Below are 27,190 nucleotides of genomic sequence, written 5' to 3'. Positions count from 1 at the left end.
GCTATGAGAGCAGAGATGGCGCCACATTAAGAGCAAACATAACGTAAGCCACTGGTTCTCAATGTCAGGTCTGCGGACCCTGGAAAGCTCAGAGTTAAATTAACACCCGTGATTGTGCTCCCAGGGATGAACATTTGTATTATTTCCAGGGTTCATGGCTGAAACTGAGGGTCCTTGAAATTAAAAAGGTTGAGAATCACTAATATAAGCAACTCCACAAAAATAATATAAACATAAAATCGTCACGTTAATTTAACCCAGGCAAGTGTACAAATGATATAATCAAGAACCACCACCAAATGTTTTTTCCAAGATTTATTGTGGTGTTGGTCTGGTCATATCTTCACAGAGATTATATACAGTATACAGTACAAATTAGTACAATAAAAATACATTCAAAGAACAAAGAAATTTCACAGATGAACAGTGTGAAAAAGATTACCGACATTAAAATATGTGTTTTCCTGTTAACTCTCTCTTAAGAAATACGTTTTAACTGAAATCTTTTATTTAAAGTTGAGATTAAACAAAAAAGTAATTATTTTACCCCTTTACGTCTCATCATCATCTATTTAACAATATGCACCAAAAATGTTCTTAGTACAAATGATTTCTTCCTGTAAATCCTCTCAACTTTATGTCCCGCCCTGAAAGCATATCCTGTTTCATTCAAAAAGACGTCACGATATGGAAGTAAGATCATCTCGAAATGCAATTTCAAGTTAACTTTAAAGCTTGATGAGAGAAACTTCCACCCACTCTTATTTTAACATCATTTCCAGTTAATGATAGAACAGGTGCAGTGTATTAATAGCTACAGTAGATAATTAAGATACAAAACAAAAAAATATATATATCACATGACCAAGACCCATCCAAAACCACATAAACTGTCCTCTCAGATATAATCATGACAAATGTAATTTAACTTATTTATAGAATTAAATAAATCAGTTCAATTAAGTTGACTTTCGGAATAACTAGCTACTGCAGCTAGCATAGAGCCCCAAGGAAATTTAAGGAAAGGTCACAGACATCATTTTCTCTATCATGCAGCCAGCCAGCAGATTCGTCACTACTGGGTCGCGAACTCACACCGGAAGTTCGGTAAAATAACATAACATTGAGTCTATGAGAGCCGGTTGGACAGCTTATGAATAAACACTATTTCTGAATGATTGAGACCTTTATAAAATACTCAGCTCAGGAAAATAAAAGAAAACCTATCACTGCTGTGTTGCTTTTCGATGTGTATAACGCTGTATCATTTTATAGAGGCATCTAAAGAGCACAAAGTACGTTTCTGAACTAACTAGTATCGACTGTCCACCATTTCCTGTCTGGAAACCAAATCTCGCGATAACTCTGAGACAGAAATGATACCTGCCGCTGTTTAGATGCCTCAATAAAATTATGTAGTGTGCACGTCGAAAAACAAGTGATTAGAAAACAACCTGTGATATGTCTTCCTTTATATTCCTGAACCGATAATATGACAAAGGTTTCAATCATTAATAAAGAGTGTTTGCTTATGAGCTGGTCCTGCCCGGCCCCATTCACTTCTATGTAATTCAACGCACTTCCGTTGCGAGTTTTGCCACCCATGAGCGTTATGGTGCATTCGAGGCGTTCAGCGCGTCCCTTCCTTCCTTTCATTAGCTTGTAGCCCCCCCCCCCCCCCCCCCCGGTGTGCCTTTAAAAAGTACCGCCCCCCCTTCCCTCCGAGTCCGGCATAGCAGAATGAACAATACATACAATACTCTACATCATTGTTTTCTCTCTACCTTCGCTCTAAGTATATTCACTTGAACAATTTAACATTGAAACTCGCTCATACGTACATCAGTCAGTGTCATACGTACAAATACAAAAAAAAGTAAAGTGAAGTGTAAAAAGTAGGCAGAAGAAACTGATTTAAAGACAAAAACAAAATCTCACTGCAGTCCTCCAGTCAAATCCTGATTCTTAATTTAACTCAAAGTACACAAATGGAACCAAATGAAACCCCCCTCAGACTTACGGTAAATTAAGTCTCAGGATTTGACAGTGTACATGTTTCTAAGGTTCACAGCCTTAGAAACAGATGCTGGTCTCCACCACAAACTTGTTCTCGAAGTGGCGGATCTTACGACAGTTGAGGGCCTCGCGCTTCTGCATGCCTGAAATAAAGGAAGAGAAGAACCACGCGTTAGCACAGGCGTTCCCAAACCCTTCCATGCCAAAGAAGCTGACATAACACGCAAAAACAAATGTAGTGACAATAGCCGATCTACAATTTCGTTGTAAGCATGTAGATCGGCTATTTTTGAAGAATTATGAAAGTCTTTGAAAGGTTTTGACAATAATGACATGCCCAAAATAGGGAAGTCAGGGTTAAAGTGGTTAAACTGACACTGCAAGTCTTGTGAATCTATTAACTCATACAGTGCCATCCGGCCAGAAATTTCTCCATTGACCTTCTTTATAGCTTTCGTCGACCCTCTCCCAACTGGCTTGTGTTTTCACTCCGGTCAATCCTATGGGTGTCCAGAGGAGGAAGCTAGCTGACACGTAGCCAAAATGCTAACCCATTTAGAAGCCCGATCTAAAGCTATTTCAGCCGCAAAAAACTTTCTCTTTGGGTCTGGGGACACAATCCGGAGAAAATCCTGTCTAAAGATGTGATTTATTATTGGAGTGGGCGGCGCGATTCGGCCGTTAGCGCGAATACGGCCCGTGGATGGCCGAGTCTAAGTCCCGGCCAAGGATGGACGTCTAGACCGGGGCTTCGTTGAGGCCTCCGATAAAATAATTCATTTTATTAAATATCCCGGACATGTTCGGGATAGGCACCCTGGAATACGTCGCGCCGCCTACAATGAACATTTGGTGAACATTGGGGGGGGTCTAAACTTTATTTTAAACCATTTTCAATGGAATAAATCGTCGGAGCATCTAGCGTCTCTCGTTGGTGAGCGCTGGGCGAGCCGGGACCACCCACGTTGCTCCAAGCAGCTCGGGGTAAGTAAAATAGCAAATAAAAAATTGTTTTTGATCCCGAATATCCCAAACTAGTTCGGGATAGGCACTAAAAGGGTTAATAAAATAAAATAAACTCTGATCTTGCTTTATATTAACCCGTTAATGTCTCCTAAATCCTTTGAAAAATGTACATGCTGCTATATCAGTGGTGCTCAAACCTTTGCACGTCAAGCACCAAATTGTATGGATTTGGCCACCGACCCCATCTAAAATATTGTGCCGATCTACAAGCTCATAGCTTGTGAGCTTTCCACTATTTTTGAAAATATGTGAAATTTAAATTATGAACATTTTTCAACATGGAAACGATTATGACGATTATGACAAAAGTAATTGCGATTATGTCAAATAATTGCGATTAGACGATTATGTAATAATTGTGACAGCCCTAATGTTGACCCGCGTAGCTTGTGATTTAATGCACCCCCCCCTCCTCGCGTGCAAACCAAGCATGGGCCAGGAGCCATGGTGCTTGTCCAAACAGGTTGAAGTTTATGACGCTGTCATTCTTTGGCCAGGTATGAATCACATAAAAACAAGAGTTGCAACAACGAGCGAACGAAGGGCAGGCTGTGAAGTCAGTGTTTGTAAAGGAGCGGTGTGCTCATCACTGAATGCGTCGTCTGGTGTGAGGTTTCTAAACTGGCCACACGACATTGTAACACAAAGCTGAACACGTGTCTGTGATACATGACGTTTTGCCCCATATGATTACCAGGCTCTGTGTGGTTCATTCTGTGGGCCATCCATGCCTGGACGTAACCACTTAAACCCTATATACTTCATTGATTGGATTTCTTTTTGTATTATTCTACGGAGCAACTATTGCAGATATCTCACCAATATTTGGAGTTATGGCAAGATGTGTTAACTTTGTTCAAGCTATGTAATGGATTGCATTTTTATAGCGCTTTTCTAAGCAAGTTGCGAACTCAAAGTGCTTTGCAATGGTCCATTCATTCAAACATTGGGAAGGTTTTCTTTAATCAAGTTTAATTGTGATGTAACCACTTTCAACTTGGCATTCCAATTATCATTATAGGCATCGTTTTTTATTTGTTTTTATTAAAATGTGTTGCGAGCTTATAGATTGGCCACTATCACTATTTTCAAAACATTTTGAGTAAGTAAGTATAAATGAGAGTAGATAAGCTGCATGGACCTGCATGGAACAGTATGAAAGCGTGTGTGTGTATGTATGTGTTGTTGTGTGCTCCTACCCAGGATCCTGTCCCTGTGCGCTAACTTGTAGGTCTCCTTGCCACGACAGAGGCTGTAGATGAAGAAGCCCAGCTCGTCCACGTGCTCCAGGCGCTCGGTCACCACCATGTCCTCGTGCAGCAGGTATGTCTGGGGCAGGTAGGCACCGGTCTGAAGACCAAGAGGAAACATTTTAACCACTTAAACCCTATATACTATTTCAAGTCTGTGGACGACACCTATGATATTTTTGTGCATAGTATACCACATACTGTAAGTGAGCAAAACAAATTGTGAGGCCTACCAGCTCAGTGGCTAAAATGTTCAGGGTTCAATCCCCAGCCGAGTCATACCAAAGACTATAAAAATGGTACCCAATGCCATGCTGTAATGGAAGATGAAATTAAGTGTGCCCACTGGCCTAGTGGTCCAGCCCAAACCACATAGGCTCTGATGCCTGACAGCATGTCGTGGGTTCGAATCCTGATCCCGATGACCTTTGGTGCTTGTCTGACTCTTTCCTCATTTCCTGTCAGTCTACTGTCTTATCAATAAACGCATAAAACCCCCCCAAAAACAAAATCTAAAAGAGAAGATGAAATGAAAACAAAATGATGATGAAGCATGCTTCACAAGAATCAGTGGTTATTAGGGATGGGACGATAAGAGATATGGTTTATCGTGATAAAAAAACACTCGCGATAATCGTATCACAGAGATTTAATTTATCGTGATATTGTCCTCTACCATGCAATGGGATCAATTCACCTTTCATTTACTGAGCTGCATATCCCGTACCACTTAATCCCTCTATAATTGGTAAAAGGTACTTATAGGCCTAATATACAGTCCGTACTTGATAACGTCTTTCTTCCACTCTATCAAATATCTTTGCCAGAGAATAGTCGATCCAATATATACAAGCTCACAACATGTCACAACGCCGTTGTGAGCTTGTAGATCTGCTATTTTTTGGCAAATCTTCCACCCCAAGATAATGGATTTTGATTATTGCGATAATATCGAAAATCGCAATTTCTTTTGTCACAATCATCGTGATATGAAATGTTCATATCGTCCCATCCCTAGTGGTTACCTTCATCTTGATCAGGAGATCCATGAAGTCAGTGGGGGGCATGACGATGGAGGTGTTGAGGGCGATGACGTAGCATTTGTTCAGACTCAGGTCCAGGTAGGCTGTCAGTTTCTGGGGGGAAACGGGAAAGACCAGACATCACATTATTAGGGCTTGGCCGTTATATTGACCATGAAAATGTATAGTTTGCTTGCACAATATCAATATTATTGTGGAGATATTTGCACAATGACATTTATGATAAATAATCATCAGTAATGCCTATGTAATAACTAACGGGTTACAGTCAAATAATAGAACATCTAGACTAGATCACTTTACTGTAATTCAGCCTTTAATTTGACCTCAAAGACACTTTTCCTGGAAAGAGCGAAGGGAGCCCCTCGTCTCACCTTCTGGAAGTCGTGGACGATGTCTGCGGGATCTCCGTCTTCGAACTCGGGGACGGGGATGTTGATGAGCTCCACGTCATCGCCGATGAAGCGGACGTTCTCGTTCAGCTGACGGAGCTGAAACTGGGACTCCGGCTCCAACTCCACCTCCACCTGCATGGGAACCAGTTCCAACAATCAAAGTTCAAGCTCCACCCGACAGCCATTCACTCAGTTCAACCTGCCATCAGGTGGACCTGAGTCATTTAATCCATTAAGGCTGGGAACACCGTCACTTTAGATTTTAACCACTTTAACCATTATTTATGCTTTAACAATTTTAAAATAGCAGATCATTTTAAAATAGCAGATTTACAAGGTCACAGCGCGGCATCTGCTATTTTTGAAAAACATATTTTGACCCGATTCAGTGGTTCTCAAACATGTCAAGGACCCCCCACATTACATGTATTTGGATTAAGGTCATAATGTTGAGTGTCTATGCTGTTGTTTTGTTTATGTGTTTAGCAAATTCCAGCTCTGATCTGATGTGCCAATTAAGACACTAATGTATTCTAATTGACCATTTGTTAGACGGTAACTTACATGGGTTCAACTTTTAGCAGACATACAACATAAGAATTATATGGTGTGATTGTGTCATACCTCTTCTTCTTGGATCATGAAGTCTTCCTCGTGGTATTTCACCCCACACACAAACACCTGGTTTTCCTGGAGGGAGGAAGGGAGAGAAAGAGAGAATTTGAGCAATCATTTAATCATATAAAACTCACACCTAGTGTGAAGTGAGCAGTGCCATTTATGTTGTGATGTCATACTGATGAAATTGCTATCCTCAATCATGATTGGACATAACATACATTGAGCCATTTGTTTTCAGAATATAGGCCAGATCTAGGCCAGGTGTAAGCCACATTTTACATCTGAGATGATCTGACCCAGACATTTTTTGTGAATTTTTTTACACCTAGTGTGACGTGAGGGGTGCCGTTTGTGAGAAAGACTGAAGGGATTTGTATTTCTCGATAACGACCGCTCAGCCAGACGTTATCCCACTTATTACACGGCTACTCAATAAAATGTATAATTTGACTCAAAACTAAAAACAAAACAAAGTATTTCCTTGTTTACAGTACTGAAAGTGTTCCACAAGTGTTGCGATGGGCGTCCCCACAGCGCAACAAGGTCGCCTTGGAAAACAAGGAAGTGTTGGTCAAATAGAATCCATTTTCTGTTACTGAGTTGTCTACTTCTCACTTCTCACACAGAACGTTAATGAGGATGTAATTTGACTGAGGCTGGTTTTGGTCATATTCATTACAGCAGTCCTGCAACAGCGGCGGTGAAATGAATGGACATTGGACGCCTATGGAAATCAGCCTGCATTTAAATAGTCATTTTGCATGTCATGCTGTGACAACGTCTCAGAAACGGGTCCAACCTGCTTACACCAAACCTGTTGTGATTCTGATACTACGTAAATCGTGTCTGTCGGGCAGAAACCATTCATAGATCAATACTGTGTCGCATGGCAGTATTATGCCATGCAAAAGGAGAGAGATAAAAGCTCAGTGTTGTGAGCTTGTAGATCTGCTATTTTTGAAAAGTGTTCACCTATTCTGCCCGAATAGTACAATTACACTGGATCAATTAGAAAGATAATTTAATTTCTGATACTTTTCCGAAAAGTAACGGATTTGGACATACATGTAAGGTTTCCACTCAACAGCGGTGGAATGATAGCTGGCATTCTGAATTCTGATCAAATATCAGATTTGACACCCATCTGTTATTGAGAGGGGCTGCTCAGTGCTCACCTGATTTTTTTGATTGATTGAATACTTTATGAGCAGTTTGCAAAAACTGTACAGTGGTACGGATTTATATAAAAAAAGAAAACACAAAAAGCCAGAAGGGCTTATGTCCATTGTGGTCCTGTGTATATACCTCTAGAATGTAGTATCGGTACAGGTAGGCTCCTCCGACAACCACCCCAGAGAGCATGAGGGCCAGCCCCAGACACATGCACCAACACCAAGCCCTGGATGGGTGACGCACTGGCAGAGCCACCTCTGGGTCCTACAGGGGAGAGAGAGAGAGAGAGAGAGAGAGAGAGAGAGAGAGAGAGAGAGAAAGAGAGAGTTATCAGCATGGGATATGGTCTAATGAAATCTTTGTTCCTTTCATGTTCATATGTTGTAAATTAACAATGTACTTTTTTTTACAATAGTAAATCACACAAAGATGAACTGGTATTGCTATATATCTATTAACTTTTACTTCAATACATTTGAATACATCAATACATCAAGAAAAGTATTCTTTCACTCCACTAGACACCTTGTTACTCTAAATCTGAATATGATTTTAAGTCTCTCATCATCATCATGAGATATTGGCTTATCCAGACTGTTCGTAATCGCATGATAACTGGCACTCTTGTGAAGACAAGTTCCTGCTGTCCATTGTTGAATTCTATAGAGGACACAACAATAGGCATATTATGTCCATTATGGTGTGACTTATTAGTGCCCGTTTCATACTGCATTCATGCATTTTAATATTTCATAGAATAAATTCTCTGCAAATCCTTTTGTAGTGCATATGCTTTGTTTTTGAAATTGATAAAATAGGAAACGGGTATATTTCAGTGTGTGTTCTGTGCACGGATCCCTAGTACAGAAGTGTCTTTGTGAGAATAGATGCGGAGGCAGGCTGGCATGGTCAATGTGTTTCCCTGTTCATATGAATGGGAGGTTTCCGTTTTTAGTTTGTTTGAGGACCTGGCTGATAAGAGCACAGGGCACTCCTATGATTTCCTTCCATTGATTGATTGTTAGATCAGGGGTTTTCAAACCTTTTTGACTCAGGGCACCCCCTGTAAATAACTTTTTCATCCACGGCACCCCTGAATTACACTGTTAATTTTGGGAATCTTACACGTAGGCTATGTCACGGAGAAATATCCGTTTCCATCAGAACGGACTGAAAATAACTCTATACTTGATGTTTAACCACTGAACTCCAGCATCCCTATTCTGGGGGGAAGGTTCTACGAAAAACTGATCTAAAAGCACACAACGCGTTGTGACGCATTGTGAGCTCATAGATCGGCTATTTTTGGTGAACAGAGTTGGCTGTAGATGGAAAAATAACTCCTCAAGTATAGCGCAAATCAGGTCTTCACACAGTGAAGTGATATTGATGTAGTGATATTGATGAATTCCAAATATCATAAAATTATTCTGAGGCACCCATGGACTGCCATCACGGCACCCCAGGGTGCCCCTGAGTTAGATCATCATTCAGCTCAGGATTGAGTGGTTGAAAGAAAGATACAACTGTGTAAAAGAAAATAGATGGAAATGTAAAATTCTCTCTTTTCGTATGATGGCCAAAAATCCATTTAAAACTCAAATAGAGCTACAGAAGGATGGAGATGGCAAATTCATCTAATTGATGTTAATGTGCCACTGGAAATGTTGCGATGTAGCTTTTGACAATCTACTTCATAGGGTGAAACTATACAGTAGCTGAACTAAAGTACTTGAAAGCCACGTAATTCTGAAAGTAGTGAATCTAGCCACAAGCTACTGTGACATGTAGTTAAGTTGGTGGCTTAGCTACTGCCCAACACTGACATGTAAGATTGTTCACCTGGAGGAATGGCACTGGTACATACCACATATTACCGAATATCTTTTGCTTTATTTTAATTTTTCAAAAGGTTCAATAATATAGCATGGAGAGAGAATGACGTGCGCAAAACAGGGACACGAGGTTGAGTGGTTACTGGCAGATTCGTGCCACACAGCACTCATGCTTCTCCTTTGCCTTTCTACTGCAGTGCACAGTGTGGTTGAAGAATGGAGTAAGGAACTGGGTAGCAGGGACTGGTGATTTGCCAATGCCGGCCGTGCCGAAACAACCAGACGCATTGGGAGGCCAGTGTACTGTGGGCTGATGAGGGAGCGTGTGTGTGTCAAAATAAAGGCTTTGTTTTGAGAGGCTGAATGCTCCACTTCCCTCTCCACAGACAGTGTCACAGCGCAACTCATCCACACATCACACAAGCCAATCAGAGGGAGAGAGAACAAAGGGCACAGCGAGATTGAGGCAGAGCCATTTCTCTCTGAGAGCAATTAAGAATGACAACAACCACATCCATGTGATTAGAGTATTACATCTGGTCTAGAGAGATTCAGTGGATACTAGGGATATGGGTCTGTGTGCTCCTAAAAAAAGAAAAGTTAAAATCAGGGGTGTCATAGTGGCAGGGCAGCAGCATGCCTAAAAACCCGTGAAATCTTTGTATCCAGAGAGTTTCTTGTTCCATGTTTTATCTCTTAGAATTATGGTGAGACTGAAGGCATTCATGTGGGGAACAATAACATTGTGTTGCCAACAGCTAGACAGGGTTTAGACCGCATGATGCATTATGTGCTTTTAGTTTTACACATTTTCATAACAAGTCAAATAGAAACTTAAGAGCGCAAGAGACAAAGCAAGAGCAACGACCCTCTATACCAGGTATACTCAAATAGCTGAACCTCTGGGCCACATTACGAAAATGGCAAGGGGCCAGTTGATAAAATGACAACATTAATGATACTTGATAACTTCTGCCTTACATTGGCGCCTTACATTGTCGATCCTAATTCCTAACAACTGACAATGTTTTCTGGAAAATTTGCACGAGATGGTAAAATGAAAGCGAAAGCATCCATCCATTCTGGGCTAAAGTGGTGGTTCTGGGCATCAACTTCTGTTTTCTGTTTACTTTTTTTAATTGATTGATTGATTGATTTGTGGGCCATTCAAAATTTTGCCATGGGCCGGATAGTGGCCCGCGGGGGTTGAGTTTGAGTATCACTCACTGCTATATACTATGGTGGTTTTATAGTCTATAACAACCATGACATATTATACTGTAAAAAATGCTATGACGAGAATCACACCGTAAACTAAAGCAATATATTACTGTAAATGTGAATCTTTTGAAGGTTTTAGATGAGTAACATTGATGTTGACGTGCTCGGCTTTCATTTCTAATTACACAATGTTCTGTAGTCCTTAGTTACCAGATAGACGTTTTGTTGTTTTTTCCTTTGATCAGCAGCAGATCAAGAGGCTCTCATAGATAATAATAGCTCAGAGAAATTAAATGGAAGGAGGCCCCGGTATAAGATCAGAGTTTATTAGGGTGAATTCACACTAGATACTAGTGAGTTCATTTTAAAACAACTGCTGTTAACTGGTTAATAGGGATGGAGCTCGGAATCCAGGTCCATTACAAACGGTTCTGAATGTGTGTAATTGTGTATCAATAAGCTTTGGGCTTGGTGCGAGCAGATGCAGTGTGAGCTTGTATTGTACATCATCTTTTTTTTGTCTTTAACACCGTTGTACTCTCTGACTACAATCACTCATTTTCAGCCTCGCATCTATCACACTTTAAATGTGGAGGCTTTCTGTCCACATTTTGCCATGGAATTAGTTTCCCTCAAGTCACTTTCTCTTTTTAAAAAGGACCGTACCAGAGGTATGGAAAGTTTAGCCCATTTGACTAGAATTTTTGAGAAAGTCACTGGATTGGATTCCATACCATTTCAATACAGTATGAAAATGTACTTTCAGATCAAGAGGACAGAATACAAGAAAAAATAAATATTCAAGAGACCAAACAAAATGTTTTATTAAAGCAGTTACAATCTAAAACAAAAGTATTAGAAACTATTGTCTTGAATTGACCTAAATAGGGCAATGACCTGATTTTTAAAGACTTCTGGAGCTCATTCCAATCCAAAGGAGCAATGACTGAGAATGCTCCCTTGCCTAGCGCTGTGTAAGCAAATGGAACTTTGAGCGTCAGGAAGTCACTTGAGCATGTCTGATAGAGACTAGGGTTCACATTCAACAGTGAACAAATATAAGATAGTTAATCCAACATGATAAATACTGTAGGTTCTGTGTATGTACGATACTCAAGCACAATCTGCTTAGTTCAATTGACGACAGTATGGTCCTTTTAAGAGAACCTAGACTTTGAGCTGAGCTGACGGACAGGAAGAGAGAGTGAGTGCCGAGTCATGTATTGTTTTAACACAACACACTGTAACACAAGATCCATGGCTTATCAACAGACACACACAGGATTTCACACACAGCTCCATGGACTCTGGCCAGTCTACAGACTGAGACAAGCACATAATGGCTCCTCCACTCATTTAGGAACCAGTACCGGCATGTTTTCTACAACACACTTTCATGCAGTCTCGTCATCCCACCAAGGGGCTTTCAGACTTGGGCAAACCCCCATTTTGAAGTTCACTTTACGGTTAATAGCAGCCAGAGTCAGGAATTATAGTCGGACAATTATTAACCAGAATGTTTGTGATGTGCGTTATGCACGACTAAGCTTCCCTTTGGTCCACTCCACTTGAATGTCTTTGAGCACTATGGATTGGACGGCAGTGTAGTTGAGAAAGCTTTGAAGAAGAAGCTGCATATTTGCTTACGCAATTTAGTCTGCCTTTGGTTTCGATTAGTGAAAAAAATAGCTCAGGAAATTATACGTTGTGTTTGTGTGAACAGGAACTGTGCAAACTGGGGGTATTGCAGTCAGCCTAACCTTGCACAATTAGCAAATGGCAAACTAAAGCACTGTGAATGTTTGTTCATGTTTTCAGGAAGCACTAGGTTGAAAGGGGGGGGGGGGGCAGAGAAACATAAATAGTGACAACATAATAAAAGGGGAAGAGGCAGAGAGAGAGAGAGGCGCAGAGAGACAATGTTGCCATTTTCCCAAAAACGTTTACAACAAGTGGCTGCAAAATCCAGAAATTTGACATATCAAAAGGGTGAGAAATTACAATTGCAGATATACAAGCTCAGCACGATATACAAGCTCACGGCATGTTGTGATGTGGTACGTTTGCAGGACACCATTATGCGACAAAGTATAAAACAGGGCTTAAGTGGTTGCCTCATACATTGACATTCAATTACATTTTTTGAAATGCTTCCAATTAATCAAAAATGTTATGGATAGAATATAAATAATAACTAAGCCCTATGTCCAATAACATGTTTGATCTCCTCTGTATATTCAAGACGTATAACAAACTAATCCTAAGCGCACATTATTATTGATTTACGAGTGAAAGGACATTTGGTGGGACACTGACCATTACAACAGCTATACGCTTTGTGACATTTCTAATGCAGCGATTCCCAAAATGTGGGCCAGGGCCTTATGGTGGGCCATGAGGATATTGCAAGTGAAGTGACTAGCTGCGTTTACATGGACACCTTTCTTCCAATCTGATAAGAATAAACCCGATTGAAGGTTTTGGATCAAGTGTTTACATGTGGTGAAATCAATCCGATCTGGTGTTTGATCGAGTTGTGAAAAGGAGTAGACCACCCCTCTGCACCGGATTAGAATTTAAATCGAGTTGGGCTTGATCGGGTTTATTTAGGTGTATACATCTAATCTGGTTTATCTTAACCTGATTAAAAGTGTCCATGTAAACGCAGCTATTGATCATTAAAATAAACATGTCTGAAAATGCCCACCCACCTGACCACTTAACACAGCCCTGATAGAACAGGTTGGGAACTACTGGTCTAATGGCATTGGAAGATAAGAAGGATAGTGCATAACTACAGTAACTACCATCTCACTTCCAGCTGGTCCGACTGCTGTGTTTTGTAAAAACACCACAAGCATGACCCAACAAGCCCTGCTCAGACGAGCATTTTATGTCTGTAACACCGAAAAACATGTTATGGCTATGAGGAGGCAGGCAGTGACAGGCATGCACAACAAAGTATAGTGATCATATCCATACATATTTTTGAAACAATTGAATCTACAATCACACAACGCGTTATTCGTTACGCTCACAAAGTGATAGGAGGCGATACCAGCCTCATATCATTATTATACGCATTGCCCAACCCTATCACATGCACACGTACACGCACACACACACACAAACACAGTATAGCACTTTGCAGCCACTCCTTCTCACCCTCTACTTCACACAGAGTTATTGCCACATCAAACTGTGACTGCAGCCGTCTACACAAATTAACTCTGCCAGCCTCTAATTAACTTCTTCACCTTGTCTCATCTGCCGTTTGCCATTTCTGTCCCGTAGGTGGACTGAGTACACAATGTGCCATGCAGTCTAGCAACAAATTTGGCTTCATTCAAAGATTAAGATCAGTATAAAAGCCTGCAGTTCTTGTTGTGGCCTGTCGCTGGCTACCCGTATTGAGCCGCGTGGCGAGATGGTGGTGGAGCTGCCTAGCACAGGTTGCGTCAGGGAGGCTGGGCTCGTCTCTTTCCCCTGGCTGAATGTCATTTTGCCTCACGCCTCCCCCCTCCCCCCCCTTGTCCGACAATTATGCAGGTCCCTCAGGTGTGTCTTTGCCTGTTCCCACATGTGCACCATATTAACCCTGCTGCCGTTTAAGGATGGCCAATTTTCCATTGAGCGGCTCAAGCTGGGGAGACAGACTCACATTTAATTTAAACTGTTCTGCCAAAATGTTAAAGCAAAGCCATTTCTCAGACCACAAGTACCGGCCAATGTCAAAGGTTCAGAATCATTACCTCCACCAGCGGAGCTGGTCAGTTTCAATGTCTGTTACTGTACTGTTAGTAACATAACTTGAGAATTAATGGCCAGAGTTTAATAAAACAACCCAGGGTCAAACTTGTCTCTGTTAGCAAAATATTTATTGAAAAGATGGGCAGATTGCCTCGACGCAAACAAGGAAGTGTCAAATAGAATCCATATTTGGTTACTGCATTCTCTATTTCTAGCTTCAAATGTTTTCAAAAACATTCTTGAGAGCAACGTTTAGTTGTAAATGTCGCTGTGTGTTTGTTTACATGGCTGACATGTTGGATACAGCATTCACGCTGTGCCAGTGCAGCCTGAGTGCAGCAGGTGCTCTGAGCCTTTGATCAAGCAGAGCGGTCTGTTATCCAGAAATATCAGACCTCTGATTTCAGCGATTGACCAATCAGAATCAAGCATTCAAACAAGCCGTGCAATAAGTTAAAATAAGAGTTACATCTATGCAGCTCTATAATATATATTTGTACCCCCCCCCCCACCCCACCAAAACAAAAAGGCCTTTGGGGCAAAAAAGGTTACACGACACGGTCACCCGTTACCAACAATGACAAAGTCAAAATTACCCTACAGTGTCACATGTGGGAAATGGCATATCATGCATACTGTTGCCAGGGGGTTTGCACTTCTGAGTGCAATTCTTATAGATTTGAGAGCTTTGGACAATATCTTCTTTGTATCCAATAACGTACCATGGCCTAGATAATGTAGATATGTTTTGGTTATGAACCCATTTGGGGAAAGTTAATAGAACTGTGTGTCTTTGTGTAAACTTGTTGATTGAGCAGCCAATCCTCTCCTGTATATCGATCCCCTCTGGAGGAGGTTGTGTTTCTGTAATTCTAACAGGGCAGCGGAGTATCAGTGTCGAGGACAGGGTTTCAGTTTCAGTCAAGCGAGGGTTGTATCTGAAACCCCATCCTGCGCTGGAATAAGGAACCAACAAAAGCAGCCATGTTGGACTTCTTCTCCTCTATTGAGCAGAGATGAAAGGGACTACTAGCCCCTTCTTTGTGGAAGGAATTCCGCTTCCATTTCAGGGAAATTGTGAAGGAAAGCAATGCTTATCCTATATTCTCTGACTGCAAATCATTCATTTTCATCCTCACATCTAACACACTTTAAACCTACAACAGTTCTTTCTGTTCACATTTTGCCATGAAATTAGTCCCTTTTCAAGTCAGAGTAATTTGCATACATTTACTGTAATGTTCCACGTTTATTCAGAGCAAATTTTGACATTACATTATGCAAGGCTGTTGACATGACAATAAACTACCAGAGATATGCCACTCCAGAGGAAAGTCACGGCATTTCCGCAATGATTCGGTGACAGGTGAGTGACTTGGTGCTGTCAGTTGTATGGTGCAATGGTGAATGGTAGTGGTTTAAAGACATATGGTGGTGAGAGAACTCTTTTCACTCCAATGGCCAGCAATATTCTGCATCATGGAGCTTCTGTACAGTAACTGGAATTTAGCAGTAAACTAAACAGTATCAGTGTTTTTATTGACTAATAAATAATAATCACCAAATGCTCTGTCTCACAGTTCTGTCGAATATGTACAACACATTCAAATGGGCTACCAGAGCACTTCTAGAGAGTAATTCATTTCGACATGAGAGACGTGGCGATCAAGTATTTGGGACTTATGTTGTCGCCACCCTCTCTTTACACCACTCTGGGTAGGTCATTCCCTGCTCTCCTCCTGAGTTTTAGTAAGCAGTGCTTAGGGAGAGGCAGCTGAAGGTCCCCCCTGGCTGAGCCTGTATCGGTGTGATTAAGGATCCTAATCTCCTTCAAGTGGTCCCCATGTGTCAGATGGCTTTGGTAGAACTCACAGTCAGATGGCAGTGTTATCAAGCAAGAGGGCTGTGGAACCAAGAAATGGTGATCCTGTCTGTGCCCCTTTCGCATATTTACTGACCCTTTCTCATTTCGAAAACACAGTTCGCTGTAAACTCCTGAGTGTTCATTTAAATCAGGCGTTTCAAAGTGGGTACCGGGGCCATGACGACAGTTCAGGGGTGCAGCGAGAAAATATGATAATATTTGGAATTTATTTGGACACTTTAGAATTATTTTAAACTTGAAGTACAAAGTTATTTTCAATCAGTTCTAACCAAAATGGCCATTATCTCAACGTTTTCCTCACAACATAATCGCTAAAATATGCCATAAATATAAGGTGCTGGGAGTGAAAATGATGGATATAATGTAGGGGTGCCTTGGATGAAAAGAAATATTTATAGGGGTGCCCTGAGCCAAAAAGGTTTGGGAACCCCTGATTTAAATGGATCAAAAATGTATCCGTAAGGGAACAATGACACTCTCAGTTAAATGAACACTGTTCTTCTATTACCATTATCAGAAAGGCAAAATTGGTCCATGAGGCTAGAAGTTTGACGCATGAATGTGAAATGGTGTTACCACACTCAGAGAACCATGGCTCCACTCCCTCCCGTATGATCTGCAGGGAGTAGCCAAAATTAAGCGACTGATAAGCCATAGACTGGTTATACCATTACATACTGGAGAGAAACAAAAATAACACTGTGAATGTGAGTGTCACACACACACACCTATTTATTTACAGTATGTATGCAAATACATTCTCACCTCTTTTTTTAAACACACCCAAAATACCTCCACGCTAACACTAAGCAAGCTATGGCCAGAAATGTAAATGATGATCTCCGGTCCAGTAATGCTTTGTTTTACGTCAAATATCTGCTATAGACCGTTTTCCTGAGCGCTCCCCTGTAGAGGGCACCGCCGCCATTGCTGCGGTGTAAACAGTACTGTAAAGTAACTAGTAGCCTACATTTACTTAAGTACTGTACTTAAGTACAATTTTGAGTATTTGTACTTTACTTGAGTATTTACCATTTTCAATTATTTTACTTACTCCACCATTGGCTGCTGTTTACACCGAGGCAATGGTGGCGGCGCTCACTACAGGGGAGAGCTCTATACAGAGGCTCACATGTTGTGTGAGCTTCTGTACATCTGCTATTTTTGGAGCGGTGAAAGCGCTCCCAATGAACAGGTATATCCGTGGGTATGTGGCTGGCTGGCTGGCCGTGTCCGTCCGTCCGTAGTCTGGCAATACCTTGAGTGGCCACACACAACACACTAGTTAAAGGAGGGGCGCTGTTTTGTGCAGGCCAGGCACACTCACCACTCACTCTCACACACACACACACACACACACACACACACACACACACACACACACACACACACACACAGGGTATAGCTACTCAGATTCACCGCTCCACTTCGAACCGAGGTTTGATTTTTCACTGAATGTTCACTTATATCAATATCAATATTCACCTAGCCTCGGAAACCCAGACTTTTATTTTGTCGATAATATTCACCTAATCATGCCCATGCCCACTATCGGGATGCTGGGATTCAATGTGGCCAAGTGTTCTTTGGTATTTCATTACACTAGCTCCCAGGGTGAAGCGAACATTCCATTTTGGATCCTAAGCTTTCAAGACATTAAAGAACCCTTAATCTTGCTTTAATAACCAGCTTATTATGGTTAAGTACGGCAAATAAGAAGAAAATACGTTGAAACAGGCTGTAGAATCAATCTTCTAATGAAGTCCTCTAGCTTGAAATCAAGGTTAAATATTCCCTTTCACTGAAGCAAACAGGAGACGGAGAGAGAGAAAGATCTTGTCAGTGGAACTGTGTTGCTCGGGAACAGCTTGGGTCCAAGTTTATTTCCTGTCAGCTACTAATATTCACCACCACTGCAACAGGAAGTAAACTTGGACCCATTTAGAAAGTTTATGTTGTACATAAAGTACAGACAGACCGATATATATTGGTCTCACTGATATATGGGCCGTCATTTGACTCTTAAAAAGGAATCTGCAATTTTTTACACTATTAGTTCTATTTATAGTGGCTCATAGGAATAGACTATGTGACAACCAGGAATAGTTTGGTGACCACCGGAGACTCGGTTGACGGCCGGAATTTAGACGGCACCCGGGAGCAGTTTGGGTTAGCGCCCCAGCCTGTGTCTTCCGTGAGGAAGAAGCCCAACAAATCCACGTGAGGCCTTTAGGAGGGCCATTCAACTGCAGCAGCTGAATGGAATGTTTGGATTGGGGTCTGGTGCAACGCACAGGTTCTGAACCTGGTGAGAGCAGGGGAGGACCTGGTGAGACGTAGGAGGAGCCTGGCCAGGAGTCAACCCATAGAGCCTAGTTCTTCCACGCGCCAGAATGGTACCCCCAATCCCGGCAGAGTAGTTCCGGTGCTGCACATTGAGTGACCCTGTCTTTCCCTAATAGGACTGATCGTGGATAGCTACTGGGACGTAAGTCGGGACTTGATCAACCCCGGCTGGGTCACCTGGGCGAGGGTGTATGATGTTGCGAGACCCGAAACACCCGTCGACCCCAGGCTACATCACTGATGATACGTCCCAGCTGCATCCTTGTGATGTTTTTTTTACACTGCAGCAGATGTGTCCTGATGTTTAACCACTTTCAACCTAATCTGGTGTCCCTGTTTTGGGCCTGTCATTATAGGTGAATAATAGTCAAATGTTTTCAAAGATTTTTTTTAATAGCTGATCTACAAACTCACAATGCAACGTGACGCACTATAAATTGATTCCACCAGCCAAGTGTTTTGGCTGTGAGACAGTTCCATCATGACAGGTAAACCAATCATCATTTGAAGATTATATATTACTAGTCCTTACCCGTTCAAAGATATGAGCTCCGAAATGATGTGCAGTGTGTGGGTTATGGGGTGTGCACTGTGCACACAGTATATGAGGGATGGAAAGTAACTTTCTGGTGCTTGCATGATAATATGTAGGAGCATCAATGTAAGAAATACCCGTTTCGTTTAAAGGCTACAGAGATACTGTGTACCGATCTACATGACAACATCTGAAAGAGGGCCAGCCAACACCCCCCCCCCCCCCCCCCCGCCCACCCACACACACACACACACACGCACAGAGCTGGTTAAACATGTTGCCCCATGCTAGATGCAGAATAGATATGCCTCATGCTAGATGCAGAATAGATAGTAGTTACACCATAAAAATGCTAATATACAGCATTTGATTTGTGAAAGTGACAAACGGGCTTCACAGTTATGTCAGGTGTGTTCATATGCTAATGGTGATGCGATTTCAGATCAATTGCTCCAGCCACTGAGGAGAAACGCTGTGACAGACACTCAGACAGACACTCAGACAGACAGACAGACAGACAGACAGACAGACAGACAGACAGACACTCACTCAGACAGACATTCGCAAAATTATAGTATAGATATTATATATATACCTTTTGAGATTCTTAATGGATACTTATTAATTGCTTAATTTTAATTAGCAATCATGGGCTTTAGTTTATATTGTTGATTTGTTGACATGATTTGCAACACAAAAATGTGGCTGCCTCATGTCTGATGTTCTACAACATATCAAACAAACCAGTATTCTCTTTGTGGAGGGACCCAATAGAAACAGGGCCTAGATCACAAGATAAGCCCTGTCATGGATAATGTAGACAAAAGCTGGAAGCGAGCTGGTCATGTAGACTAGACACACTTATCCTTGTTGGCTCAGCTATAATTTGTGTTTCTATAAATGTTGTGTCTTGAGCCAGACAGCCTGGCTTAAGCTTAGGTTTGACTTTATTTAGCCTGGAGAAACACCTCGACAGCAGATCAGACAAATAACAGTGGTACTGGGTAGTCTAGCAGCACTGTATGAGTAACAGAGGCTGTTCAAATGGCAATCCTATCACAGACCAAAGAAGCAGGCACACTTTAATCTTCCAGTCGCTCGTTGTCTCTCACGTTAATGAAATATGCACGCCCACAGACACCCCAGGCATACAGCACACTACGGAGAGTCTGAGACACAGTGGGACAAACAGATGCACATCTCTCAGCTGGGTCCTGTCCTGCTCACTGCTTATAACGTTACACTGGCTAATTAGACAAAGTGACAGCAGAGGAGCTCCTTTCCAATGTCCCATCTCTTCATACATACATCAGCGCCATTGCACCAGCCTTCACAGTCCTTAGATGGCGTCTCGTTATCTGACAAGCCAGGGAAACTACTTCCTCTCCCAAGGATGGTTTACAGGAGGAAACAACCTCCCTCAATGGTGCACTGAAGCGAATCTCAACTTGGGGACAGACCCTGGATCAACTAGCTATAATCCATCTATAACTGTCCATGAAAAGTTGAAAACCTAATGTATTTACTATTTCATGGAGATATAATAATGACTGTATTATGGAAAATATTAATATCCAGTCAGGGTGAAGTGTTGACAATGATCATATAAGGATAAGGATATGTTCTGTACTACTAATGTGTATCCATTGCTGGACTATGTGGCTGTACAAAAATGCAGACTGGTTAGCTAAAGAGCGTCCACACTAAAGCCCATTTTCCACAGGCCCAACTCCACACCACTCCACACCACACCGCCCACTTGTGCCAGGTTTTCCACTACAAGGACCTGGGTAGAGTGGTGTGAAAGTGGTACTAAACAGGGTACTAAAAAGTATCCACTCTAGAGTAGGTCTGAGCTAGGCCAAACAGGGCCAAACACTTCATAATGACTGATCACTCACTGACTTTTCATTTAGATCACCAGGATATAGTTGTAATACATGATAATAGATTCTATTGTGTTATAACCACTATTATAATCTATTATAGTGTATTTTAATTATCATAGTAATACATTAATACTTCATAATGTATTATAATCACAGTTATAATCCATTACACTGCATTATAATTAGGATAGTTGTAATACAAATTTATATTGTATTATAATCACAGTTAAAAGGGTCAATTTGTTTCTTACCGATAGGGGTACTTTTTTGTAATGGAAAATGTAGATATTTTTATGTGGTGCTGTGTGGTGTGGTGTAGTGTGGTGTGGTGTGGTGCTAAAACTGCAGTCGAAAAGGGGCTTAAGACATACAGGCTGGTTAGACTAAAGGACATCAATGGGAGAAAAATAGCAGAAATTGACTTTGGAACAGTTGCTGAAATGACAGCAACAGGTCCCTGCTGTGAAACTAACAATCTATGGTCAAAATACAATTAAATAGAACATAAATGTTTTAGAACAGATTGGCATTCTTCCGCTTTTCCATCTTAAAGACCACAGATATTGCTAGGTTTTGTGATCGTCTCAACCAGCAGCCAGCGGGCCTGAGGGTGCTGCAAAGTGCAAACCCTCATGATAGAGAATTATGGTGACACCTTCTTGGGAAGGGCATTGACACTTTGGTGCTCAATAATGCAACAGCAAGACACTCACTCATACAGTTACGCACTCACACATGGCTGCTACCCGGCACAATTATTACAGTAGGTGGTCTTCAGGTCTGAGCTACTAATAAGTGGAATAGTAGTGGACCCACCTAACAAACTGAAGGCTGAGTGTCTTCCTCATGAGCAGTTGTTGAGTCAGAGAATTAAGTGTTTGTTATTAATGTTCCCCACAAAGACTCTCAGTCAGTGACATTCCTGTCACACGCCCGTTTGCCTTTACATTTAACCACTTGAACCCTAGCATTCTTGGAATGTAGCAGATCTACAAGCTGCAACATGTTCTGACCTCTGAGCTTGTAGATTTGCTAGTTTCAGCAAAGAGAATATGTGCAGTGGGGGCAAAGCGTTTTGTATTGAGAGTTCAAGTTCTTAAATGTCTGAAAATGCACGTTGACAAAAACATGCATTTACACAACACCGATCATGGCAGTACTCTCAAACAAATCTATGAAGCCATCTATAAAATCTATGAAAGATTTAATCTGCAACACAATATGTAGTGGGGATCCCTGCTTCAGTGGTCTTTGGCCTGAGAAATCATTGAAGACCCCTGCCCCTAGGCTAGCCCCCATGTTAGCATGACTGTATGCGGAAGAATAATGAATTTACATTGCCAACAGGTTCCGCATCAGTGTGCCGACGGGCCGGTCCCTAACACTAAACTTGACCTCAGTAACCGTGACGAGTAACTAACCTGCCGACGCTAGTCGGAACAGCGGCCCGTCGGGATATTGAGCGGACCCCTTGCCAACATGGGTGGCAGGCACTGGAAGCAGGTGTGGGGAAATACTGATACACTTGAGTATCACAATTATTGTTTTGTGACACTGTATCCATTCTCAACCTCTCAAACAAACACCCAACACACACCCACAGACACCTTATATTAAGAATTCTTTATACTATGACAGCTTTCCTAAAATGTACTTAAAAAAATAAAAGAATTGCCTTAAGGCAATACATACGTGTATGTATTGGTAAATTGGCAGATGCTTGACTAAACAGTCTTATGCTGCTAGATCAAGTGTGCAGAGAGAAGGCATACGCTCAAACATCTATCCTAGGTCTCTGAGCTAATTGAAACATATGGAACCAATTGGAAAAGGAGAGGAAATCCCCCTTGCAGAAATGCACAAGTGCAGAATCTGCTCTTTTGTGACCACTTCAATCCCCAGAAGGAAGACATTAAGCACTGATTATCAGCATAAGATAGATCTCGTCGAGACTCAGTCACGGAGCTTTCAACTTTGTGGGTAGGTGAAAAACCAAAAGAATCTCATAGTACAGTTTGTGGTAGCAAGATAAATACTTAAAATCATGTTTCCGCACCCAAATATAAATCACCACAAAGATAAACAGAAAATATAAAGAGAGGCATGAGAAAATCGCTTGATAGTGCTATTGTTATCTCACACTGTGACCCCCAAAAATATTCAGATTTAAACTTTTGATGCAGCTATGGACTTTTTCTTTTGAGAGGTGTTAAGTGTCGTTTAATTGTCACTTCACTGTCATCTAGCAATTCCCCTGGAGATCCCCGACCCACAGGTTGAGAACCACTGGGCGTGTCTAAATATGCAGTTTCCCACAATTCCCAGAGGCAAACTTATTTTGCTTCTGTTTATTCACTGAGCTTATTTTTGGATTTTTGCATAGGTATGTTCTTCCAGATTATCCAGAGTTAATGAATGGGAGCACAGAACTGTTGTCAAATAAAGAGAACTGGAGCTTGTTAGCCATAAATCATAACACCTGTAGAGGTCGCTAATATTCGAACGTTACGTCTCTACAGGAGTTATAAGGGGGAGTCAGAGGGCTCTTGATGGTTGAGCTCCAACGTCCATATTCGGTTCAAAACATGTAACAAATCAATAAGGTGCTCACCGCAACGTCGAAACAGCTTTCTTTTTTTTTATGATTGGTACTTTATTACGTTTTTCGAAACAGCTTTCTATCTACCGATGAGCCCACTCGTCGGCATGTTAGTCCATATGTTTCCAATAAATTAATGTCGCTATTTGCTCATACAAGGACATGACGTTTTTGTATGCGGAAGTATTCCAACGTTCTGTAGTTCTGAAGGCGGAAGCATTCCGACGAGGAAACGCTAGTCTCTGAGAAGTTTGAGTAAACATTAATTTATTGGAAACATATGGACTAACACATGCCGAGGAGTGGGCTCATCGGTAGATAGAAAGCTGTTTCGACGATGCGGTGAGCACCTTATTGATTTGTATATGTTTTGAGCCAAATATGGACGTTGGAGCTCAACCATCAAGAGCCCTCTGACTCCCCCTTGTAACTCCTGTAGAGACGTAACGTCCGAATATTAGCGACCTCTACAGGTGTTATGATTTATGGCTAGGAGCTTGTCTCTCTTGAAATGAGACAGATGGAGAACTTTGGCACTTAAACACAGACAGACATGTACTCCACTCCAGATCGCCTCAGGCGACCATGCTGTGGATATTTACACCTAAGTCAGCTGAGTTTTTTGCTTTCTTTCTTTGTAATTCTCTCTTTTTGTCTCCACCAGCCGAAGGCATGGGGGAGAGTATGTTTTCCCCTCCGTCCGTCCGTGTGTGTGTGTGCATCCGTGTGTGCGTCCTCGCAGTTTGTTACCACCTAATCTCAGTCGCCGTTGGCCCGGTCGCTGCCAAAATGAGCACATTTGACCCACATTTTTCAACAGGGCCTGTTCTAGCGCCACCATGAGGCCGATGTTCACAAAACACATTTCTGTACACTACTCTTACAGATTTTGTCCAAAAATCCAAAAATCCTACAAATCGGTAGGCAGTATCTCGACAGTCATGTGATCGACATGGATCTGTCCGATTTTGCATATTCCATCCTGATTGGCTAAGATTGGCTTCCAAAGTTTGTAGGATTGAGCCGTTTTGAACAAAATGCCTCAAATCACAAACGCAAAGTGCAATTATCATGAAATCGCACACACACATTCCCACTAGGCCGAGGAAGAAATGCCACTTAATTTGGTGGCGCTATAGAAATGCCACTAAAATCATGGTGGCACTATAACAGGCCAATTTGTGGTTTTAACTCCAGCGATCAGTGTCAAACTTTGTACACGCACTCCCTAGAGGCCAAGGAAAAACCTTTTCACTACATCTTTAGCCTTTTAGAGCGCCACCTTTGGGCCGACTTATGTAAAACACATTTTTGGATATTACTCCTTCCGATTTTCTCCAAAAATAACTCAAAATCAGTACACTACACAGTATCTCTATAGTCATGTGATTAAGGGTGCGTTCGGAAACCCGCACCGGGTGTGTGCTCAGTGTAGTGAGTGCAGTGGGCGTGGCGTTGGAGAGTGCGTTCAGTGTGGCTTATTTACGAACGACCAGTTAAGAGTCAGCTGTGTGCTTTTTCACTCTGAACTCTGAAGGTAAACTTCCTTAAAAGCAGCAGTTGGCAGTTGCTAACGTAACGTTGATATTGAAAGGAGATGTAATTCATAATATTGGCATACCTGCTGTTAGTTTACATGTTGATGCGTGTGAAACTATCAAGCCCAAACGACCAATAAAGCTGTAAATGCTGCATTTGCGGTCATTTCCTCCATTGTTCACAGCTGAGAAGCGCTCGAGACACGGCGATGAAAACCAACCAATCAAAACACCACACTGACGCACCACACCGCCTAACCCCATCTTCTGAGTAGGGTTGGTGAGTGCGTGCACTCAACACACCAGTGCGCCGCGCACTGGATTTCCGAACGACAACGCACCAAGTGCACCGAATAAACAAACGACAACATGGCACACCAGTGCGTTGAGTGCGCATTTCCGAACGCGCCCTAAGTCTGATCCGTCTGATATTTCATATTCCATCCTGATTGGCTAATGTAAGCTTCCAAAGTTTGCAGGATTGCTCCGTTTTTGAACAAAATGCCTCAAATCATCAACGCAGCTTGCGATTACCGTGAAATTTGCCACACAATTTCCCACTATGTCAAGGAACAAATGCTAACCTTTTCACATTGGCCTGTAATAGCGCTACCAGCAGGTAGACTTTAGCAAAACACATTTTTGGAACACAACAACATAATGCCTCAAATCATGCATGCAGTGTCCGATTGCCATGAAAGGTCTACGTTGAAGAAGATATGCCACCCTTTTTACATTGGCCTATTATACAGTAGCACCACCAGGACGCCTGGCCTGGTGGAGACCTGTGCTCGGAAGAGCACTGCTTCTAGTTTACCATCTCTTTGGGGGTAAAATGCATGTTTTTCTTTACTTTCGTTTTAAAGGAGCTATAGTCAACCTTTTCCATTGTAGGGCCGACACTTTGTTTACATCCTATCAATCCATATAAAAGAATAGACTAGAATGTAAACAAAGTGTCAGCCTGACAATGGCCAAAATGATTATTTTATCATTATGTTATGCTTTTTGTGGACATTTTTGAACAGAAACACATATATGAAGCATATTTCTTTATAAAATATTTTCGAAACATTATTTTTATTTTTCAAGAAAAAGTTGACTATAGCTCCTTTAATCTCAGCAGTACATAATGATAAGAGGTTGCAACAGTTGTTTAGTTTAGTATAATCACTGAAAATAATCAATAGTTGCAACTCTAATGGTGAGTAGAAATGTTGAGGGAATCTCTGATATTACTGGTGATTCTGTCTCAACTTTCAACTGAGCTTGTTTCTATCTTTTATAACTTAATATTAAACTGTCATTTGTGCCAACTTGTGTGCCTTCCCTACAGCCAGGTGTATCAGTCTGACACACACACACACACACACACACACACACACACACAGGTGTCATATGTCTCTGCTGGGACAAAATGGTTCCATACTTCCTCATTCATCAGTCGCATTATGTCCATCTTTCAACTTATTATAAATCCATAAACTCCTTGACTTTAGTTGTCCACCGTTGATATTTCTATTCCGTACTTTAAAATTAATAAAACAATTACTTTTTAACTGAACAAATCGGCCTTCATTTATATATTTAAAAAAGTAAAGTCAAGAAAGGCAAATTCCTTCCTCGTTCAACTATCATACACACACACACACACACACACACACACACACTCTCTCTAATGGTTGATTGAGCACTGGAGAGGCATTTGACGTAGTTCTTTTCGCCAATAATATGCAACGCGTTGTTAGCTTATAATATCAGCCGTTTTCAGCAAGCGACCCCATCTTATACTATGAAATACATTGAGTGGCGGCTTTTATCAAATGCTTTATTTTGTTTTATCAAATTCTTTTTTTTTTTTTACTCACTTTGTCTTCGTCGTCCTCGGGGATGAGAGTCTCGACATCCTTTTTCACGTCTTTCTGCCCCAGGGCAGAGCTGAAAGAAACCTTCACCATGGTTCAAATACACGATATAAAACCAACTTTAGGAATGAACTGGGAGAATACCGTGGACAGACAGACAGACAGTGTGTTGTCTCTTCTTCTCGTCCACTTCTTCTGTTGCG

At 41.6% G+C, this 27,190-nt stretch overlaps 1 protein-coding gene across 1 annotated transcript; it reads right to left on the bottom strand.

Annotated features, from left to right (window-relative positions):
- Positions 1-300: 300 nt before the first annotated feature.
- Positions 301-27,190, bottom strand: itm2bb (integral membrane protein 2Bb). The gene is made up of 7 exons (XM_080753074.1): positions 26,991-27,190; positions 7,657-7,788; positions 6,355-6,420; positions 5,710-5,862; positions 5,318-5,428; positions 4,242-4,392; positions 301-2,159 (listed from the first exon to the last, which is right to left on the bottom strand). Exons 1-7 carry the CDS (start codon positions 27,078-27,080, stop codon positions 2,074-2,076), a joined length of 789 nt encoding a protein of 262 aa, XP_080609200.1. The 5' UTR covers positions 27,081-27,190; the 3' UTR covers positions 301-2,073.

This window comes from Nannobrachium achirus (assembly GCF_963921795.1).
Source record: "Nannobrachium achirus genome assembly, chromosome: 22".
NCBI lineage: Eukaryota > Metazoa > Chordata > Actinopteri > Myctophiformes > Myctophidae > Nannobrachium > Nannobrachium achirus.
This window is presented reverse-complemented; position numbering and strand designations above follow the sequence as displayed.